Here is a 22,576-nt window from a genome sequence, read left to right as displayed (position 1 = left end):
TGGGTAGATAAGCTAGATTTTGAGGTCAATGCCCAGACAGCTACCGAATCTGAACGTGGATCCACTTATATTGGAGTCTTTCAGGTCAGAATCTCAGATCAAACGTAAGTGCCTCTCGTTGCCTTCCCATAATGTGAAATTAGAACCTGCTAAACGAAGACCCAAACCGAAATTCCGTCGGCTTCTCCCGTGTGCCTGACCGAAACTTCAGAGTCTCAGACCCTCCAGCTCAGAAAAACCACTGCACACACACCGCGATTATGTCGGTTATTTCAATACTTATTGAAATTTTTTTCTTCCATGACTATCTGGGGTCAGATAGATCTCTTACCAAATCTTATTGATACAAAAAAATTCTTGATTTACAAAAATTGGAAAACTGCCTGACCTAGCGTCTCACCTTCAAGAGAAAAGACGAATTTGCTGGCTTTTCAATTTCTCTTTTTAAATAAACAAACATGTGAAAGAGGTGGCATGTTTTCAATTTGGCTCGAATTTATTAGAAAGCTCTGATCGATGCTTGGTAACAAGAACGACCCATGGAACGAGTGTTCATGAAATAAGTTACTTACAAAACATACAGCCACGTTTTCTCTTGAGTAGTACATTTGTTCTGCCGTTATCCAAATGCATACATGTATAGACTACCCTTTCTTTTTTTTAATAATAAACAAATTTCAAGTTTGCGTGTCGAACCATTACTGCAAATTAGACACGCAGCACTACCAAAGCTAGATTTACACTTCACGGATATTTAAACATTCATGGGGACAATAATTTAAGCAGCACATTTTTCTCATCAACAGAACCTTTGAAAGCCAACTGAAACGTTGCGGCACGCTTCTCCCACTTGCTTTACATAGATTCGTATGCAAGCGGCGTTTCTGCTTTTAGCGGAAAGATTGTTGTTGAATTCCCTCATCGGATACCGTCGAAATTCACTTTTTATATTCAACTGCTCTCAAAATATGCAGTGATTCCCTTCAGCTTACCATTCAAGTAGTTCTTCTCCACCTGAAACAAAAGCAGTCATCAGTGACATCATCCTGTTCCAACATCCTTAGAGCTTAAGCTTTCTAAATGGCTAACGAGGAACAGTACAAATAGAGTTGCGCTACTAGAATAAAACAATTCTAAATTAAGAAGAATTTGAAGTGCTCCACAATTCAAAACGGATAAGACAACAATCCATCGATAAAACTTTTTTTCTCCTGTTTACTACAGCGACCAAAAAATTGCATCTAATATATACGAGATGCTCTTATGTCAGGTAACTGGAGATTTTCCACACCACAACATTAAGAGAAAATCTGAGGGCATCTGGCCCCATTCATGTTGAAATGCATTGAAAGATTGAAGACGGCAACCCAACTACTACAGACATGGGATGTTGTTCCTAAATTCAGACATTTTACAGCAGCTGACATAGAACGCATTGAAACAAAAGGGCCTGTCCATGTCAGGCACAAACCAAAACCTATATGCATTCGACCCAAGAAAAACAAGACGATCAGCTTTATGCACCCAGAGGACAGATTAGAAACTCAGCTTCAAATATAACCCAGTCAGTACAATCAAGCGTCCTATCAAGGTGCACAGAACACCACGGTTCTTTCATTTAATTTCTGTTCTTTTTCTTTTTTGTACACTGGAGTGCCTTTCTGAAAAAATTCATGATATGTTAAATATTGTTTCATGTGTTAACCCTTCATTTTTCATGTGTTACTTGATCCTTCTTAAAACACCATCACCTTGTGTATTCAAACAAACTATATAGATCACATCCAGAAAACCTTTTTTTTGAACGTCTGATCACTTGATATAATTTTGGCATACGGCACATCAGCCTCTCTCTCTCTCTCTCTTCTCTCTCTCTATTTGTGTGTGTGTGTGTATATATATATGGCCTCTCTCTATATATATATACACACACACCCCAAAGATATATACACATATAACACAAAAAAATAATAAAATACTAGAAAATATGAAGTACCTCTAGACTCCATGGAGGATCGGCTAACATCGCTATTTCTGCCAACTGATTAAAGTCTATATTACGTGGCAAGAACATGACAACCTTGCGTGCAATCATCCTCGCAATGTTGAAGAGAGAGGACCTGGAAATTCAAATATGAAGGTAACTAAAAAATTCCAATCTAAACAGTTTAAGAAACAGGCACCAGAACACAGACCCATCACAAGGTTTCAACATGGTTCTGATGTCGTATGTTTCAACCTTAGAATAATCAGGACCTCCCCATGGAGGAGACAAGAAAGCAACATCTGCCTGCCCATAAGAAAAGAAATCACACATTTAGCATCTAAATCTTCCAAATGTCCTAGCATTGAACAAATGCATTATTGGAATGAATAACACAGCAAAGCAGAGAACCAATGCTATTTCGTATTTTGAAGCATCATGGAGGCACTAACTACTTCAATTTTAAAGATGTTGCCATCAAAATGCCATTTACAACTTTATATTTCTGCGTCAGTTAATTTCTTTTGACGCTAACTACTACTGCCATCAATGATGGTCAAGCTTGTCTCCAGTACATCTACATAAACGTTCAGCTTGGAAAACTGAACTGGGTCAAAGACTCAGGTAAACTTGGGCTGTCCTCACATTTCTGAATTCTGCAATACAAGTCATACTTTTGCTACTATTAAGCAGGGGGCCCAATATGAAGTTTGACCATTCAAAAAAATGTGTAATTCTGTATTAGTGCTATTATGTCGTCCCATCTTGTTAAAAGCATCATTTGAACCCGACAAAGAGAAAGGATCTTATGGTCATTCCATTCAACCTGAATTGAAAGGAAAACCTTTGTGCAGGTTAACCTCTACAGGGAGTAAAGAAAAAGAATTAAAAATTGTGAATGGATTTTGATGCATGGTTAAGAAATGAAAAGGGCTGACAGAATTGAAAATAGATTTTCTCTGAAGAATGACTGCAAGAAGTAAGAAAAACATGCTACAAATAAGTTATAGCAAAAGCAGAGAGTGCAAATATCAGTCAAAGTGCCACCTGCAGCACCAATGCTTCTGGAAAATTCACCCTTGTGTGGCCCATCGAAGCAAGAAAAGCAATATGAAGTAAAATTAGGATGGGAAGCCACCAGATAAAAGGTGATAAGGACTAATACTTTAGGGAAATGAGAACTAATCAAAGGCAAAAAAGACGGAAAAAGAATAAATAATAATCTCAAAATGTCGTCTTTGAGATGGCATATGCAATGGTTCATCAATCTTGTGGCCCGACCTTTTTCCAGTCTCTATTCCCAAAGGCGCAAAAACATCAATAAAGGCAAATGTGAGAGTCAATACTATATATACCATGTGCATGAAAACTTAAAAATGACGCAATGGACCATGGTTAGCAGCGATGAGGGAAAAGCCAGTAGTACCAGAAGTCCAGGATTGGCTCAAATATGCAGAATTCACACGCAACTTTGAGCTAATTTAGTTGAAGAAATTTTCTTCCAAGCCCTAGCTCAGGGGCTCAAATTCCCAATAAGCTCAATTAGTGGGCTCATTGAGAATATCACTCTACATCTATGTCACATGGGTGCAGGGTGCGGGTGCTGGTGCCAGTGCCGGATGTGGCAATTTCCAAAAAAGATTGGGTGCGGGTGCGGCAAGAACATACATACATATATATATATATATATATATTATTTGTTATATAAGTAATTTTATTTGTCTACATTTTTAAACTTTTTTTTATCAATGTTACCTTGAATCGATATATCAATGAGAACTTGGCCAAAACATTTTCCAGAACAGCCAAAACTCATTTGACGCCGTGTCTGGCTGCACCTGCACCTATTCAGGTGCGGGTGCGGGTGCACCACTATAGTTGGTGCACCCGTGTGACTTAGCTCTACAAATGTTAGAAGACCAAAGAATGTGAATTAAAGGAAGAGAAAGCAGCATGCATTTCAATGCTGGTTGTTTGACATTCATGTAAGAGCTAGCAAGTTCAAGTCTATGATGTCTCACACCCCTTTAAGTTAATACACATTATAATAAATGTTCAACCACCAAGTGAGCCTAAGGAAGCCTGAACAATCCAGTCCAGCCTCGTCCCAGTCAGAGAGCTATTCAACCTGAAAAGGATTTTGAGCTTCAGTCCAGGTTCAATATAATGTTAGCCAAACAAACCAAGCTAAACAAGTGAAAGCTCAACATGGCCACATTGTTAAGAACACTAACAGCCTAATGAATGTCCAGACCTTTTCAAGATCTTCAACTGCGCAAGGTAGTCCATATCTAAACATGTGTCAAACAGTGGGGAACCCTCGTTAATGCCAGGAAAGTTGACTTTCAAAGGTACCATACAATTCCACAAGTAATTGTCTATACACCAGCTAAGGGACATACATGAGAATCATGCCCCATGAGAAACAAAATCAAATGTCAACAATATAGACAATTCATCATTGAATGCATAATTCACGAGACTAGCAGAGCTTGATGTTCATACTTCCTGCAGGCTACAGCAAAAAGTAGGCAGGATAACAATGAGTACCTTTAAATATGGGGCTACACAAAAGAAATCGGCATTTATGAAGTCTATCTTGTCTGCAACTCCATAAATATCAGCATTGTGCAATGCATAATCAATCTTCTGGGGATCAATATCAATTCCAATAACGTGATGGCTCCTAAAATGGCATTACCACATAAGACCAATGAATCAAAATAAAATGAAAATGATCAAGTAAATCAGTCGAGGTCTCAAGGCATTTTTCAAGATGAGCAATTTGACTACGGTAGAAGTGGGGGAAAAAAGGAACTTGCTTCATTAGAACACCTGTTACTATACCCAGAAAGGGGAAACAAAAGGAAAAAAGGACCCCCTCAATGATTCAAAAGCGGAAATACCATGATATCCTTGACTGCAGCTGACATATAATATCAACAGTTGCTGCTTTTTAACCCCTAAACCAACAGCCACTGGTGAAGGTTTCTTGGAATGTAACACATCAATAGGAAACGTATAAACAATATTTATAAACAAAAATAAGTAGCTCCAATAGTATCTCCTCTTTGTACAATACCAATAATTAAAACCTTGCATGAAAATTCTCCTGTCTTGCAAGCCAACTTTCATGAATCCTCTGTTTTGGTCTTTCTGATGACTCCTTATATCATTTTCCTTCTAATGAAACAGATAATTATTTTATCCAATTCTTTTCGTATGAGATCAGAGGTATTCAGGGACATCAGCTCAAAGCAACACAAAATTTATTTCCTGAAGGCTGTTATTATCAGCAGCCCAATGAAAACAAAGATGATGAGCAATAATAAACATGAAACGATTTAAACCAGACGAGAAAAAAAGTAAACAGAGTGGCAATGGAACACATACTGCCTGGCAAGCTGAATGGCATTTCCACCAACTCCAGTAAAGCAATCAATTATAATGCCACCATGACAACGAGAAGCATGATGCTTTGCAAGAGACTCTGGGGTGACAGAGAACCAGCCTTCCTCATCTAGCTTTATGCCTTCATCAAAACGAGCAAAGAGGGAGTAGCGTTGATGCCAATATTTGGCAATATCTACAAGGTAGCTTTCCATTATCCCTGGAAGTTGTATATCTGTAGAAACACAGTGTTCTACTAAGATCCATCAACTTATCACCTACTGCAGTGACTAAGATGCATCAATTGATAAGCCACTCTAGTGAAGTTCAAACTGATACATTCAAAAGCATGTGTAGGTCGCTACAAGATTCATTAACAATTGGCATCCTTACACACAATATTTTCTAGGCATTGAAGAAGTTGGCAATAAGTATTTCATAACAAGAAGTCAGTGGAACATAATTATACCATTCGGATATTGGGACTATGAAATGAAATACAGCAATAGGTAACTTAGTGAGCTGCTCATGTTCCATTTCAGCTTGGTAAAGATTGGTTTGCCAATTTCCATCTATTTATTAGATAGATATAGTTTGAATCCAGTATCAGAAATCAATCATAACCAAATTGACAAGGTCAGCTCCAATGAAAATTAACTCGACGTTGCATAAATGGACAGGTCATATATGTACAGAACTCAAGTTTCAAACCACACTGTGCAGCAAAAGAAGCATTCATACAGCAGTACAGTAGTTGGGCTTGCATTAGCGAGAACATCAATTCAAGTGACCATTTACACTACCTTCATAACTCAAAGTCATTTTGTTTGACTATGCATAAGCTAAGGCATGTAGGCTTAAGCTTTACATGGCTTCAGTATTGCAAGCTTGAGCATGACTTTCAAGCTCAGTCCCATGAGGGGAGAACCAACAAAACTTGAATAGCTAAGTCCAGACATCAATGATAAATTTGTTATATGGCATACAGGAAGTAAAAGTTTCTATAACGACTTTTTCCCACCAACTTTAGCAACTTATTCATAAAAAAGGCACTCCAAAAAGCCTTGGCTTATATGAAACATAAAATTACTACAAACAACTATGCGTATGGATAATAGCCAACCATCTCTAACAAGTAAAAAGTACAAAGTTACAAACATCATTTTATCCACAAACAATGTTTTTCCCAATAGGAGAAAAAAAGATATCCCTTCATTGCAAGATTTGAACCCTTTTCAATATCTTAACCTTGATTTCACTGAGTAAAATGTTTCACAATGAAAAAAGTCTGAGACGATGGCAAACATAGGTTCTGCTACAGTTGGAATCAGATTCGCCACATTTTACAAAACCCTGTCCCCCATCACAGGCAAAAGATATATAGCAGAAACACAATTTAGAGAGATTAATCAGAAGACAAAGAGTGGTCACTCTGTTGAGTGGCATAAAAATAAGAACCTGTTCTCTCCCAATCTGATGGTATTTTTCTCTGTAGTTGAGGCCATTGAGCTTTTGCTCTCTTTTTTCTTTTGGCATTACCAGGCACATCACAAACATTAAGTTCATCCACCATAGGCTTCAGAAACTTCTGATCAATGTCAGAGAGCTCTTCAGAACCAGCATTAATTGGCATAGCATGCAAACTGCAAGAAAGGCATCAACAATAATGAACAAAACTCATCGAAGAAAGAATATGCATCAAAAGTATCTTACCACGCAATGCCAGTATCATCAGCCAAGAGAGAGCCACAGCAATTTGAATGGACATTTCTGTCACTGTTTTCCATTAACTCCTGAGAAGATTTATCTCCATTTGGTTCATCTGATGGATGGCTGTCCAGTTGCTCATGGCTACGACTTTCATTTTCCTTGGAGTGTATTTGAAGATCATTTCTCCAAACTTCTTCACAATTAAATTCACTAGTTACAGTAGGAGCACTGCCATTAAAATGAACACAAACTTGTAAGCAAAGAAACCATAAGCTCTCTAACTAAAGGCACACCAACCAGAAGGAGAAATAAATATTTGCGTCATATTACCTGCAACTTTCATCAACTATAACTGAAGGACAATTACAAGGAATGGGACTAAAGCATTCTCCACCAACTTCTTTGCAATCTTTTGTGCAGGTTCCATTGAGCTCCTTCATGTGCTTATAGCCATCAACAGGTTCCAATGTCAGCAAACTTGACTTGTGTTCACAAGACAAATGCTCCATCCCAGATGCAACTTTATGGATAGAATCAACATTTTTTTCACCAGGTGTAAGGTCATTTAGTTCATAACATTCATGTGCATTCACAGAATCAGTGCCATGACAAACGCTTCCAAGGCCCACATCTCCAATTGCACCAGCTCCATCAGCAACCACATTGTTCGGTTTAGCTGTAGCATCAGAAAATACTAAATGCTCCATGCCTGAAGGTGGGTACCACGTTGTCTCCAGTGTTTCCACATTATAGAAGTAGTTTCTCTCATAAAATGCATCCCAAATTGCCTCCCAGCGACCTGCAGAACCAGGTACAGTCAATGTATCGGATTCAATGTGCAGGTGTTTTGTGGTTTCAGACGATTCAGGCCAATTCCGCTGTTCTTCACCCACAGGTTTAGCGTGGACTCCATCGACCTCCAGGTAGACAGCAGAGCACAAATCTCCAAGAGTATCATGTACGGCTAGGTTTCCCTCCCTTTTATCCTGAAGCATTCCAGGTGTACTGCTTCTATTTAGCATTTCTTGATATACACCTTCGCATGTTTCACTATCTCTAACTGAAGTTGGATAGCCAACAGAATTACGAAAGCCATTTTCATCTTCATAGCTAACAACTGGTTGGAAGCGGCAGCAGTCTTGAAAGTGATTCTCCGAGTCAGTATGACCCAGGTCTGTGTTTTGGCCATTCTTAGCGCAAGTTGGGGAATCCACAACAGTAGCTTCAGTCCTAGAGGAAAATACATTACAGGATGCTTCCTGATTATTGTTTTCATGTTTTGACTTGTGACCTTTTTTACTTCCTTTTTTTGCCTTGACGTCTCTCTGAGATCATACAAAAGAGTTAAAGACAGAGGATAACATAAATTCAAATATCCAAAGAACCCATCATGTGGATAAAAAGGAAAATGATATAGCATTAGCAGCTTATACCCTTATAGAAAGGTAAAAATCAACCGACCCGCAAAACAAAAGCCATGAGCACACCCTATGGAAATAGGAAATGACAACCGAGAACGAACAGAGCCACCTGATTGTTTGACTGAAAGGCTGTTGGCAGACCTAGGGCGGCCATTTGCCCACATAGTTCGATATCCTCCAGAGACAACGCAATATCTGTTCAGAGATAAGTTTTCAGCGAAAGAAACTACAACTTCACGAGAGAACGTGTTTGAATTGCCTAGAAACCCCTTTCTGAAATTCAAACTCCGCTTATTTTGAGGCTTTGAGGTTAGAGTTCTACTATTCCGCTCAACACGCTAGAAAATTCAAAAGCAATGCTCCAAGGTTCAAACTCCGAACCAAACAAGTTCAAACTCGAAACCTCTACTAAACCTTATAACACACAATTAAGCAGAACTAAAGGCGAAACCAATTAGCAAGATTCGCAAACATAAGCCAAACAAAAAAAGAGGGAGACAGGAACCGAAAAGAAAGGCGCCAAAACCTGCAACAGGCTCCCGGCTAGCACTACCGCTCGAACCGGGCTTCGACATCGGGTACTCCGTAAGTCCGACGAAACCGTCATCGTCGTCCCTGCATGAACAAGATTCGATCCGTAACAAGTGATCCCTAGCTCTTCTGGATACCACTTCTTACCCTATAGAGGAGGACAAGAAGGAGGGGAAGGAGAAGAGAGCTCACCGGAGGAAGACTTCAGTAAGCTTGAAGAGACAACCTAGAGATTCAATCGGCGACGGCCGAGTGTCGGGATCGACAGCCATGGCGAAGCGGCAACACGGACGAGAAGAGAACGCGCTGCTTCCCTTCCTCGAGGGATTAAAGTTTTCCCTCCCTTTTCCACTTCGCGGCAGAATCGACTGATTAAAGGACAGTTTTTCAGTTCCACCCCCGAGTTTCGGCTATAATTACGAAAATGCGCCCCATAGTCCAAATGGCATCTTTTGTTTTGGCTGTTGCCAATGAAACGGAAGTAGAAAAAAAAAAACCCTCGGTAAGTTGGTTTGGGCATCCTGTCGAGTATTCGGTAGATATTCCGTATCTGGTTCCATTTCGAGTCAAAAAAAATTGGTTGGGGTCGGTTCCATAACTTATTGGATTGGCTCCAGTCGACCTGATGGAACTTGATTTGTTTTTTAATATTATTTTTATTATTTAAAATTTGCTATTTTATATTTAAAAAATATTTTTTATTTTAACCAAATCAAACCCAAACTCTAATTTCAAGCATCGAGCCGACCCGATGTCTAAGCCCGGCTAAGCCAGTTGGTAAGTCTGCCCCATGCCCAGGCTTGCTGGTAAACCTAAAAAGGACATGGTTGGTTTAATTTTTATAGGTGTTATTTCTTTTAATTATAAATAATAGACCCGGCTTTTTGATATCACTTCCCCTTCAAAATCTGCAACCGAAGGGGCCTGATATTGGATCGAATATATTTAATCGATATGATTAAGACAGGAATAGATCGATGAGTCGGTGGTGGATCAGAACTTAAACAGTTAATGTATGATGTTGAATCATCTTCATTCATGCCTCACGGGGCTATCTATGCTAACCCGATTGAATTGATTTTTAACGTAATTTCATTACGCGAACCCAAACCAAGGTTATCCATATGGCCATATGGGCCTCTTTGACGGGGCCTACATGGAACTGAATCAAGATTGAAGGAAGTGCCGAGGCGCTCCATATTCGCTCATGGAAACGATTGAAAATATGAATAAGTTAGTTCCATTAGTCTTCCTTTATATGGACTCGTTCACGTATATTCTACATATATCATACATGCTACTTTGTGTTTTTGGGTCCATAGGTTGTACATGTTATTTTATGCGCCTTTTAAATATAGTAGGTATCTAAAAGCAAAAAGCCCACTTCTATTGTTTAGCTCGTTTTTTCACCCTATATATGCTACCGCTGATTGTGGACTCGTAAGCACCAGTTCGTGATCTATAGGAAACTCGTTTTGAAATTAATAAATGTGAAAAAAATAGCATTAAGATAGTGCGGGAGCCACATGCGGTTTGGTGTGGCAACCCGCCCCCACATTATTTTTACATTTCTGCCTTCAAATATTGTATTATTTGCATATCTCTGTGCCCCTCCATCTAAATTTTGACTAAACTGCATTTATTCTAAGGGCACGTGAAATTCATTTATGATACAAAAATAAGGCAACTTATGTGAATGTCGAAATAGGCATACCTATGTGACTGTGCATATTAGACACTATATCCTCAAGGTGTTAGTTGTTATCAGGGACATAAAAGTCTAATCATCATTTTAATTATTGTGGGTGCTTCCTCTAGCTTGACAACATTGGATCCAAGACATTCAAACACCTGACAGTGCAATGGATCATGCTATATATATATATATATATATATATATATATATATATATATATATATATATATATATATATATATATATATATCAAGGAAGTCAACAAAATGCAAAAAGGGTAAAAAAAAAAAACAGCTAAAACGAGGATCCGGCATTTAGCCTACAATTTAGGGCCATGGGTCCCAATTAGGTGGGAAAGAATCCAATCTTGTGGCTGAGCGGTGCAGTTAAGGGGTGAGCAGAAGTTGGTGCAAAAGGGGGTGATGCCGCTCCTCCTTTCTCTTAGCCCCCAAGATTTATAATTGTTTTAGGATATGAGTGAGCGCATGATATACCCATCAACTAAAATGTCACCATGCCAACTCATAAGGAAGATCGGACTCTCACGAGCCCACCAATTGAACCAGCTATACTACAACCCTCAAATCTCAGTTCGAGTTTGACGAGAGATGAGAAATTTCAAATTGGTTCGGACCGTCGGTTCTGCGTGCCAGCTCCACCGTCTGCCAGTGGGTGTCGGGAATCACAATCCAATGCGAACCCAATTTCAAAGTCTGATCATGCCGAGTCCGGACCTCAATAATGCACTGTAGGCCCCGTTTGGATCCACCCGGACGGTCATGACTCACCCCTTTGGTTTGGATGCCGGAGTTTGAATTTTTTTGAAAAATCCAGGAGTCTAGGAATTCGCCATTTTGTTTGATTTTTAACAGCACTATACGTCTCATTGTTTTCTTCCTATCAAATTCAAACAAGAGCCAGTTAATTTGGAACTGAGATTTGCCTGTTATTGCCACGTGGAGCTCGGTTTCAAAGAACTCAGAGTTAAACAGATCCGGCATTTGGACCCTACCTGAGCAGATACAACAACAAGCTTGCCGTACCCACGAAGCGACCAAGGCTTGCAGTATTGCATGTGCTTGGACTGTAGTCCAGATGCTTGTACATGCCACCCCACTTGCTGCAACTTTATGTTTGAATTATTCCACTGGCTTCTGGGGCCGTCGGAAATTGCTTGGATATGATCCTGAATATTCCATATCCAGATCCAATTTTGAAAACCTGGGTTTCAGTGACAGTAAAAACTTGTTCACATTTCTGAAAACACGGTTTTACTAAAAAGCTTAGTCACGTTAAATGTCGACATTTAAAAGTTGGGCCCCAGCTCAGCCCGACTCAAAAACCCGAGTCCCAGTTCGGCTTAAGTCCTTGAATTAAATTTAAAATATATTTTTAAATATAAAATAACACATAAATATAATTAATGATAATAATATATATATAAATTTTAATAAAAATAAAAAAATAAATTACCAAGCCTCAATAAAGCTTTTAGGGCCCGTTCGGGCTGACCCGAGAGCTGAATCGAGTACCTTGTTTTTTGAAACCGAGCCTGAGCCCGAGAGCTGAATCGAGTACCTTGTTTTTCTGAACCCGAGCCTGATCCCGAGTCGGACCGAGTACCGGGTACGCGGCCCGCCCGAGAGGTAAGTTGGAACATCGACTTAACGCTCAACCGAGAGAGCAAGATGCGAGGTGTCCATCAGCGAAAGCGAGGGGGCGGTGGAGCGGCGAGTTAATGCGAATGGCCGGCCATTTCGTGCTTCGTACGCGCAAGGCAAGGCTCGAGGTGCGGTCCTTTTCCTCCGGGTCAAAGATCCACTTTGGGAATGGTGTGCATCCCACTCACTTAACTTCACCTTTGAGGAATTTCCATTTGGAAACCTAATCTTTTCGCAATATTTTTGAAAAAATCATCGTGCTTCTAATTCTCTCGGTATAATTGTTGTTTCCCGGCTCAAGTTTAAGAAAATGCTCTTCACGTCTACATAAGAAAAAAATGCGGAAAGCTCTCAATGCTATTTTCCTTTTTGAATCTTGCCTGACATGTCAACCGGAGTTATATCACAACGTGAACATGCAGACTGAACCTGCCCAATAGTTTACCATGCCTCTTCCGTTTTTGACACAGAACGGCAACGTCAATGGAATAAATTCTCTGAATATTATGTGGGCCAGTGTTTGTATCACTCGGATCCAATGTCCTAAGATTGCATGCATTCGGCCACGGGTCTGAGGCAATTAAATGCATTAAATTGAAAGGCGAAACACTGATATCTGCCCCGATTTGAAATTTGAATCCATCGTGTCTATAAAGATTGCATTGAATTGCCTCTCAAATATGAGGTGATATGGCATCTATTTGCGTTACACCGACATTGATTCTGATACCTACGTGAATCTGACATTCCCTGAATTTATTACCACTTATTTAGAATCCACCTCAAAATTTCTGGTTCTAGCAAATTGTAGACCCGAAGACAGGGCGGAACCATAACAATCAAGAAAGTATAAAGAAAAAAACTATTCCCATTAATCGATTATCAGAGAATACCTCGATTTACAATATCTCGTTTTTCTTATTGCCAACCAGTTCAGGTGATGTACACAGTACAATCTACATATATTTAAACCCAACTGAGATTCTACGTACATTGGCGGGTGCTTTGAAGCTTCCATTCCTTTATCATGGCTCCATGAAACTCGGTTGTATTTGTCGTTTTAATAACATTTTTCGATTAATATTTGGCAAGAGAACGACAACGATATATAAAAACTTGAATAAAGAAGTCTATCTCTATTTATATCAAGCAATGGTTATAATATTCTTATCAGGTTTCAGGTGCGAGCGAAAAGTGTAGATACGTTTAAAATGGTGATTAGCCAAAAGCCTAAAAGACGCAAAGTAGATTTAGATTCCCGCTGCATAAATTCGCAATTAATAGCAACAGTTAATACGGCATAGTAACGTAAGACTTATGGAATTCCTTCCGTCTTGCTGTACAATAAGGCCGATATCGACACTCTTTACTAAAAGGATTGTGGTCAGCAAGAAGATTTATTATTAAGCAATGATGTCTCTAGTGAAGACGCGGTTTCCTTTTGAATGCACTTCTTTTATCTATGGACATATAAAGCAATTCAATACTGTCAAGTGCAGGATATTGCTTAACGACTAAAATTACAAATTTACTTTAAACATTGTTGGAAGATTAAAATTTTAAACATGTACCACTAAAAACAATTGTTAAATTCACATTAGCCATGGTTTATGTTGCAACGACGGTTTATGATGACTTTATAATTATAATTTTAAACTTTTTTCATCTAGCCACTATCCAGTATATTGTATTGACTTATACATATATAGATCTATTAAGTGACAAAACTGTTTGATTGTTTCATTTAGGATATTACCACATGAAGTGTGAACCAATCACTAGTGGAGCTAACCTTGAGTATAGTGCCTATGTGAACATGGTACAATTGACCGGTAAAAGTAAACTTATTTATGATTGTTTAGTGATGCTGCAGATGAAAGGACATGATGCTTAGGGAACAAGTAGCGAGAAAGACAAATATTTTATCGTTTTTTATTAGGCTTTGCATGGATAGGAACAAATTTTTTATTAGAATTGGAAAGGCGTAGTTATACCTTCTGTTTTTTTTTAAAAAAAACTGTAGTACATTAAGATTTTTCCTTTAAGAACATGATCGTGGATTCCTAGTGAACAATCGGCATGATGGGAAAGACGTGCAGCTGTGGATAAGGATCCTATGCATCAAGATCTCGAAGGTGTCGAGGCTATTTGGATTTGGGGGTTTATGGATCTTGAACATGCGAGTGACAGGAACTTATCTTTACTAAATTCACGTATAACTTTTCATATCTCAATACCATTTTATTATTTTGAAGTATCTTTCGTTACAACGTATTTAATAGATTTCAAAACATTTGCGTTAATGAACACATTTTGAATCCTTTTCTAAGTAAAAAAGAAAAAAAAAAGTTAAGAGCTACGAATTTGAATTTGTTATGTTGGCTTGTCCTTGTGACATATGCAGGTTCCCATTGTCACGTACGGTGAAAAAGATAGTTAATGATATGCTTGAAACCACAATCCAGTTCATCATATGTTGAATTAAATATTTTGGCATCATTTGCGACTAATTTGCAGCATATAAAAACCAGTAAGCGTTTTAAGAAGCATAATATAGTTGGTCGAGTTGGTAGATAAATGAATTATCGTTTGTCAATTTAGATGTTATTTTTTAAACAAATATAAGGTCTGCTGCTGCAAACTAATGGACCTTGTCAGTTTGACCGGTAACTTCGATTCGGCTTCTTGGACCAATAGATCCAACATGAACTGGGCCTGGACACGAATCGGGTCAGATCATATTAAAAATATTCGGATCCGTCGGGGCGCGTCTCTCTTAATAATTAATCGACAATGAGCTGGAGCTGCAGCGAATAAGCACGCAGCTGGTAGGACCCACGACCTGTGCCCCCTTCCCTCGGGAATGCTTCTGTCGTGGAGGACGCATAAAAATAAACGGCACCACTCCCCCTTCTCTTATTGCTTTTCTGTGCCTATCCTTTTATGCCCTTAGGATTTTCGTATTATTACATTGACGCCCCAAAATCCCTCGAAGTAACCAGCCCATCCATCTCCCTCCCGAGGTTATACCCGCCATTTTAAGATGCTTGGAACATGCATGTCATTTTTTAAAAAGATGTGGTATAAAGCTCCTGCTGTTGCTCGCAGGGTCGGCCTCGTCCCCGGTGACCACCGACTACTTCGTCCGTCCATCGCTGCGAAGGAGAAGCCGGAATGCTGGGGTTCACGGACGGTAGATCGACGGTCGGATCCGATGCGAAGGGCCGAGATGACAGTCCCGACTCGGTCATCACGCAGGCGGCCAACTTCAGCCTCTTCTCCTCGGCGACGGCAAGCATCGGCCGGTCGTCTTTCGAATCCGACGGCGAGGATCGAGAGTCGATGGTTTCCGATCGCTCCAAGGTACATTCTTCCGCTTCCGTCCTGTTTTTCTTGATGTATCTTGCTGCTGTCCTCTCTCCGAGTTTCTCGCGAATAGCCCGCTTTTTTAAGATCCTTCCGCCCGTGATTTTGTTTCGATCCTTTTTGGAGCGAAGTAGGGCTTTCGCTTCGGCGTTATTATTTGGATTTCTGGAAAAAAGTAGAAGGAGAACGTTCGTGCATAGGCGATCTCGCTTATCGTTTTTACTACTCTGTTTCTATAAAAACTCGGGAAACGCTATCCTTCTTTGTTTAAATCTGATACTGAAGCTATCAGTGTCCTTGGTTACTGCTTACCCGAATCCCCTGTAGTTCAGATATTTAGAAAATGTTCTCCTTTTTCTTTTAAAATGATCTGGAATAGGTCAAGATCTTGAATTGTATCTTATCGTCAGTCCAGAAGAAAGAGAATCTTATCTTCTCTTGCTTAAGGTATTATGAGCTAGAACAAGAGAATAGTTGTAAAAGAGATTGATTCCCTCTTTTCTTGATTTATCTATTAAAGCTCCCAACTTGCGCCGGACTTTTCCATGGAAACTTGCATATTGTTGACCAGTACTGTCAGAGGGAGTAAAGAAGTTCATGCAATGCCTAAATCAGTGTTCTGCTTTTCGATTCACGACCTCTTCTTGTCGGTCCCTGAAGTCTTATTTTAGCAACATACTAGATTTTTCCTGCTTCGTTTAAACCACAGCATATTTGCAACTGAATGGTTAAATTTTAGCCGTATAATCCAAGAGACTAATGTTAAAATATCTTAGGGTGGTTTTACTTTTCTTCGTGGTTGATCGGTTCGAAGTCGGCGAGGACATTTGATCGGTTTGCAACAAATCCCTCGATTGTTCTTGTTTCTAGTCAAGACGACTCTATCGGGCTAAAATTTTACTGCAAAAATCATTTTCTCATTTTCCTAATCAAAATTACGCTGTCTAAATCTGCATGTTGCAATAAAAATGGGGCATATATACAATAATACAAACGCCTCAATTTTCTCAATGTTTTGATCTTGGTCTTCTATAAAAGGAGCTTTTAATTCGCTTTTATTGGATCTTGCACCTGAACCATTCTACATGCCATTGAAGTATTTTTTTCGCTTTTACCTTTCAATAGACTAGTAGAATGCTATTCTTCCCGCACTATGAAATCAACAAAACCACCAGCTCAGAGGCAACAGTTTTCTCATAAACTAGCAAATTTAGGACAGAGCAAAAAACTGAAAAAGGAACTGAAGACAACAAGCAAAATGTGTGAGCATCAATTATACGGAAAGAAGAGAGGAATGGAAAGAAAGAAGAGAGGGCTGATGGAGAGGGGATCCTTTCCTTTTTATGCTTTTGCTGGTTCCTGTTCAGTATTCGTGTCCATGAGTTTTCTATCTGGCTAGGTGGTGTCACTTTTCGAGAAGAAAATTCATAGAGGCATTTGTTTTGAATCTTTGATCCAGAGTTTGGCAGGGCGCGATTACAAAGACATTTCACGTGCTCCAGATCTGGAGGTGATATCAAAAAGCAGGACCAAAGATGCTCGAAACAAGCAGAAAGCAAGAACAGGTAATCAACCACCACTCTTTACTCCAAATAGGTTCCTTTTTGTGTGCTATTGTATGCTGCGGATGTGCCTTTTTCTCTTTCCTTTCTCTGACTCCCACCTTACCGCGTACGATTTAAGACATCTCTTTCAGTCGTATTCCACAAACTGTTTCTCCCCTTTTCCTATATCGTTTCCTTTGTTGTTTTAACTTTTCCCATGTTACTTCTCTCCCAGAGGAAGACGTAGATCCGACCACGTATTCCTTCTCTACAGCTGTGGAAGGTAATCCTTCTGCATCCCTTGTTATTCCTTTCAGTACGACTGGCCGAAGACTGCGATTTCCTGAATTATTAGAGTGAAAATTCGTGTTGTCGTAACCATCGGCCTTACAATTTGCAATGCTTGATCTTGCTGGTGGATCGGAAAAAGTCCTAACTCAACCATAACTAGATTTTTGAAGCTCCTCTTTTTCTCAATTTGGAATTACAGTATTCAACACCCATTTCCGCGGCTAGTATTACGATAAACTATCTAAATTTGTTTCATTGAAGACTGATTCAAGATAGGTAGCAGAATATCAGAATTATGATGTTTCAGTCTTGATACGGTGATTGGCTGTATTTTTTCCAAGCAAAAAAATATACACGTATAAGAATGGTCGATTTGTTTCTAGCAAATTGAATGGAAAACATGTTGAGTTTTGAGAAGTGTACAGTTGTTAGGACCAATAATCAGGCGCTGGATCGCATCTTTCCTTTCCTTTCCATTTTTTTTTTCCCACTGACTTGTTTTCTGGCTGGCGTTTCCGACTCCAAAACATGAAAAAAAAAAGAGTGCCACAAGAGGCGCCTGAGGCCCGAGAAGAAACGGACAACCTCTCTGGATCTAAACAACGCGGGCGATGCTTACGCGTCGTCTCCCAGATTAGCCACGATGACCATGCAGCATCAGCAAAAGATCTCCGCCGCGCGAAAATCCGGAACAGGAAGCGCCTTGGCGAGCCCTGGCACTCCGCCTCTCCGTTCGGGCCTCGCTCAGCAGAGAGGGTGCAGTTCCGAGCGCGTCCCCTTGGTCCACAACTGCGTTCGGCGCCATGTTACTGCCTCGCAGATCTATCCCGGCAAGAGCCTCCCTTCCAAGTGGGAGGACGCAGAAAAGTGGATCTTCAGCCCCGTCAGCAATGACGCCCCGAATAGGCCCGTTCTCCCGCCGCGCAAGCCGAAGTCTAAGAGTGGACCCCTGGCGCTGATCGGATCCGGGTTTCCTCAGGCCGTCCCGGTCCCATGCACGGCAAGGGTCGCTCCGTCGAACTCGTTTCAGTTCTCCCGCGAGGATGGGCACGTGGGCGTGGGCCTTGGTCAAGCCGCGTCTTCGAACCCCGAGGAGTGTATGCTTCGATCTGCAAGCGTCCACGGTTGGTCTGATCTCGTGATACAGGCGCCCGAGTCGCCGGAATCTCTCCCAGGCAAGTTAATAGATCCCTTTTTCTTTCTTAATTGCATTTTGATTTTTTTCGCATCCGGTCTACGTTACAACTTGCAAGCAGGTCGTATAGAGGACGGTAGACAGACTGGTCGCTAAGGCCTCGTAGTTTAGTGTATGCTTGAGGGACCAAACCTATACCTTGACTTTTTGGAGAAATTTTGCCTTCTACATGCCACATGGCCAATAAATTTTCGAGAGGACTTGAGCAATAAGTATTCATGTTAGACTTGTTGGTTTCTTTCTTATTTGTTATATTTCAAATATTGAGGATCTGATATTCATCGATTTAAAAAGAGACTAGCTCCCTTGATCAGATGCCTTGTAAGGACAAACCCATTAAATAGATAACTTTCTGATGGAGACCTGCATCTATTTGCAAGTTCGTGTCAGAGACTCCTCTCTGGAAAATCTCTGATCCCGCCCTAGTATTGACAAATTGATGCGTTGTCTTCTAAGTCGGGAAACCTATCCTATTTTCCACACGAATACTTGATCCTTGCGACATATACTTTGACCATATATTTTTTTCCGTTTACTGTTACTAGAAAAGCTTAGATTTGCATCAGACGATAAAACTGGTGGGAATAGGTTTGCGAATGGAAATTTCCTCATTAAATACAAAAATATGCTTTCATTAGACCACGTGTGGTGGAGTTCTTCCTGTTTCTGGTCGAACTTGGATCTCTTGATCCTCAAGTACTAAAATTATCGTAAACCACATTAAAGAGATTCTAGATTCTTAGCGGAAAATGATCTTGTTCTTTTGAGAGATCTTGATGGAGTCGTGTATTCTCGCAGTTTGCTCGAATGTGAAACCGGATGGCGCGAAGGATGCAGCCACCATGATTTCTCCGGTCGTGTCCAAAAGGGACATGGCAACACAGATGAGCCCGGAAGCTAGTAGTACCGTCTCATCTCCTAGAGAAAGGGACTCATCACCATCATCTCCCCGTCCCCCTCTGACCATCATGGAGTTGCAACGGATTCATCGCCTCTCCAAGCTGGAGATAAGGGACGTGGAATTGGACGACCGGATCACCATGACCAGGCGATCCAAGAGGCTCGTTGATAGGATCTCCCTGGAGGTTGGCGACTGGAAGAAGAAAACCATGGATGCTCACACATCGGCATGGGAAGTTGCAGAGACTGCTAAATGCGTTTCAAAGTAAGCAATTAATTTCTCTTAAAATGCTGTTGCCTTTCGGCTTTTTATATTTTCAGCTGAAAAGGAGCAGCGTTTTCTCGAGTCTATCCCTCGTAAAAATGAATTGTTGATTGCAACAATTTGGCTATTTTTGTTATTCCTTTGCAAGTGCAGGCTTTGATAAATATAAAATTGGATTCTGTGCCTAATTTTTAGAAAACATGGTACCATGGGACTGACATTCATTCTTAGCCTTAGGACATGCATTTGGTGAATCTCACTCATTTTGATGTATGCTTGCTTTTAACACAAAGTTCAGCACAAATGGTTTCTTGATATCTACTGTCACATGGGCATATGTTCATTTTTAGGACCTTTGCTTTTGGTTTACTCTTCCTGACTTCTATTCCAAAGTTTTGAGTTGCATAGTAACGAAAGACCCTGTTCAGCCTAACTGAGCCAGGCTGCCAGCTCATTACCCAACTTGTTTTCTTGACTACTTGCAATTATTTTGTTTGAATGCGTAGCAGACATTGGTTTTTACTACCATTTTCCTGTCCAAAAGAGGCCTTGGGTACCGCGAAGTGTTGATTTCGAATTTCAAAATATCGTCTTGTTTTTGACAGATCTAAAAGAGAGGAAGCCAAGATAGCAGCTTGGGAGAACCTGCAAAAGGCAAAGGCTGAAGCCGAGATCCGAAAACTCGAGGTGAGATCTTTCACTTCAAAATTCCTTTTGAGAAAGAGGAGTCGTTGGACATAAACAAAGGTCAGATTCGGTTTGGGGTAGCCTTTACTTGAATCTGACTTGTCTGGGTCCACTCTAATTCGAATTGGTAAAAAAAGGCATCACTTAATCTGGACCGGATCATTTTAAGTAACTAACCAAGCCTGTCTCTAAATTGGCCTCGGATGGCCATTATTTTAAGCTGTGGCATGGACTTGGATGCAAAATTCCAAGACCGGCAGCCAGACTTTGGTCGGGTATTGGGAGCAAAGCCCAGCCGTCGACATCCCAACGTGGTTCGGAGCTTAGTGGGCATCCATCTCTTCTCTTGAGGTGGGAGTCCCCTCAGTGGTAGTTCCCACCTTGATGGGACCAGGTGATCTAGTTGACCCTGTAAACAACCGTAATCCATGAAAGATTGCGGGGCCGGGGAAAATGTGAAACCCGCTATAGGACTTCTTCCACATGGTTCGATTGATTAGGCGACGGTGGTACTCATGACCTGAAATAAATCAACAACCGGGGCCTTCAATTTGTCTAAACGCAAATTTAATAAATCTTTGAAGCTTGCAGTGCGGTTTGATCGTGCTGTCTGCTGTACGGGATGCCTACATTTGCTAAATTAATATTTGAGCCAATGCTTGGCAATATATGCATGTCAAATATCTAGTTTTACTAAGTGATGGCGGCATTAAATCGCTTCCACTTCCATGAAAAATAGCGTCTACTTTTCAAGTAACAGCATTCAATGAGTGGAAACTCGATGGAGTTCGACACGTTTTTGGGTACAAGAAAGAAGGAGTTTTCTGTCCATGACAGCCTCAACAAAGTGTATTTTTGAATGGTAGATAAGACAGTCTGATAGGCCACACGTACCTGTTCAAATAGTGTGGAGGTCGTCTCCCTCTTTCCCCTATTCGTGGCGCCTTCACCTTTTCATTGAAAATTTAGGAATTTTCCCCCGTCGAACAGGACATCGTAGACCGTCTCTTCCACCTTTTGAGAACGCTTAAACTCAAGCTGTTGCGAACCTTTTCCTGCACCATTTTGCAGGTGAAACTCGAGAAGTTGAGGTCCTCTTCCATGGAGAAGATCATGAATAAATTGAGAGCAGCGCAGAAGAAAGCAAATGCAATGAGGATCTCAGTGAAGGCAATGCATGCACAGCGAGCTGCAAAGACAGCTGAGAGGGCTGCGATCTTTCGTCGAACTGGACATATGGGTGCATTGAGCGGTTGCTTCACCTGCCATGCTGCTGAATGTTAGGAGCAGCGAAGCAATTAATCCATCGATGGGGCATATTTCCGTAGTAGTGACACAGGGCACTGCTTGAACGTGCCTGCTGTAGAGGAAGACTGCCTACATGAGCTAAGCTTCGTCGTTCAGTTGGGCGATAACGATTGTATATGAGAGAATTGGTTTTCTTGTCTGGAAGAATTTCATAAGAGAGCTGTGGTCAACTGGTTACACATCAGTGTTCAACGTTGACTAGAATAGGCGCTGATTATGAGATATAGAAGTGTGTTTCAGTTGGGTGTTTTTTTTCCAAATGTTCCTTCTGAAACTACGTTCCTCTTCGCATTCTTGGACTCATTTTCGAAGGCACCTTGTCCATAATTAACCAATTATGGTGCTTTGCTTACACACATTTTCTCTATTCATGAGCGTTTCAAGTTCTCAATGTTTCCGGTGCACAGGAGTAAATTTGCCTACCGACTGAATGCGTTGCTGCAAGTTGGATTTAGTTTGGAAACTCAAGTTAACCAAACAGGTCAAGTTACGAGTAGAGTTTTGACTCTAGTCCTCCACAATCATCTTATGGTATAGGTATGAATAATAGTTTAGTACACCTAGAAGCAGACTAAACTTGTCGAGTTTGTCTGGTACTGGTTTTTATTTTTATTTTTAATTTTCTGT

At 40.5% G+C, this 22,576-nt stretch overlaps 2 protein-coding genes across 6 annotated transcripts; one reads left to right on the top strand and one right to left on the bottom strand.

Moving 5' to 3' along the window:
- Positions 1 to 475: 475 nt before the first annotated feature.
- LOC116258961 (uncharacterized) lies at positions 476 to 9,379 on the bottom strand. 4 transcript variants are annotated; one of them, XM_031636495.2, is made up of 11 exons: positions 9,229 to 9,379; positions 9,032 to 9,120; positions 8,615 to 8,700; positions 7,415 to 8,409; positions 7,088 to 7,312; positions 6,833 to 7,017; positions 5,378 to 5,609; positions 4,535 to 4,670; positions 2,196 to 2,290; positions 1,997 to 2,120; positions 476 to 1,014 (listed from the first exon to the last, which is right to left on the bottom strand). In XM_031636495.2, the coding sequence occupies exons 1-11, from the start codon at positions 9,306 to 9,308 to the stop codon at positions 952 to 954; spliced, it is 2,310 nt and encodes a 769-aa protein (XP_031492355.1). In that variant the 5' UTR covers positions 9,309 to 9,379; the 3' UTR covers positions 476 to 951. The 4 variants fall into 4 exon arrangements, with proteins under 4 accessions (XP_031492355.1, XP_031492357.1, XP_031492358.1 ...); XM_031636497.2 differs by having other exon boundaries at positions 5,378 to 5,570; XM_031636498.2 differs by lacking the exon at positions 8,615 to 8,700 and having other exon boundaries at positions 7,415 to 7,883.
- A 6,122-nt stretch (positions 9,380 to 15,501) lies between these two features.
- Positions 15,502 to 22,303, top strand: LOC116259447 (uncharacterized). Of its 2 annotated transcripts, XM_031637275.2 has the most exons (7): positions 15,502 to 15,756; positions 17,219 to 17,324; positions 17,539 to 17,586; positions 18,137 to 18,769; positions 19,588 to 19,954; positions 20,560 to 20,641; positions 21,713 to 22,303. In XM_031637275.2, exons 1-7 carry the CDS (start codon positions 15,568 to 15,570, stop codon positions 21,923 to 21,925), a joined length of 1,638 nt encoding a protein of 545 aa, XP_031493135.1. In that variant the 5' UTR covers positions 15,502 to 15,567; the 3' UTR covers positions 21,926 to 22,303. The 2 variants fall into 2 exon arrangements, with proteins under 2 accessions (XP_031493135.1, XP_031493136.1); XM_031637276.2 differs by lacking the exon at positions 17,539 to 17,586.
- The last annotated feature ends 273 nt before the right edge of the window (positions 22,304 to 22,576 follow it).

This window comes from Nymphaea colorata, chromosome 8 (assembly GCF_008831285.2).
Source record: "Nymphaea colorata isolate Beijing-Zhang1983 chromosome 8, ASM883128v2, whole genome shotgun sequence".
Classification (NCBI taxonomy): domain Eukaryota; kingdom Viridiplantae; phylum Streptophyta; class Magnoliopsida; order Nymphaeales; family Nymphaeaceae; genus Nymphaea; species Nymphaea colorata.
Note: the sequence above shows the minus strand (reverse complement) of the source record. Positions and strands in the feature narration are given on the sequence as shown.

Bases quoted from the DNA above. Each gene is read 5' to 3' on its own strand.
- LOC116258961 (XM_031636495.2), bottom strand. From the start codon at position 9,308: ATGGCTGTCGATCCCGACACTCGGCCGTCGCCGATTGAATCTCTAGGT. The intron at 8,701-9,031 runs GTTTTGGCGCCT...ATCTCTGAACAG, and splicing joins TAGCCGGGAGCCTGTTGCAG to ATATTGCGTTGTCTCTGGAG. The intron at 2,121-2,195 runs GTCTGTGTTCTG...TTGAATTTCCAG, and splicing joins ATGTTGAAACCTTGTGATGG to GTCCTCTCTCTTCAACATTG.
- LOC116259447 (XM_031637275.2), top strand. From the start codon at position 15,568: ATGCTGGGGTTCACGGACGGTAGATCGACGGTCGGATCCGATGCGAAG. The intron at 18,770-19,587 runs GCAAGTTAATAG...GTATTCTCGCAG, and splicing joins GTCGCCGGAATCTCTCCCAG to TTTGCTCGAATGTGAAACCG. The intron at 20,642-21,712 runs GTGAGATCTTTC...ACCATTTTGCAG, and splicing joins CCGAGATCCGAAAACTCGAG to GTGAAACTCGAGAAGTTGAG.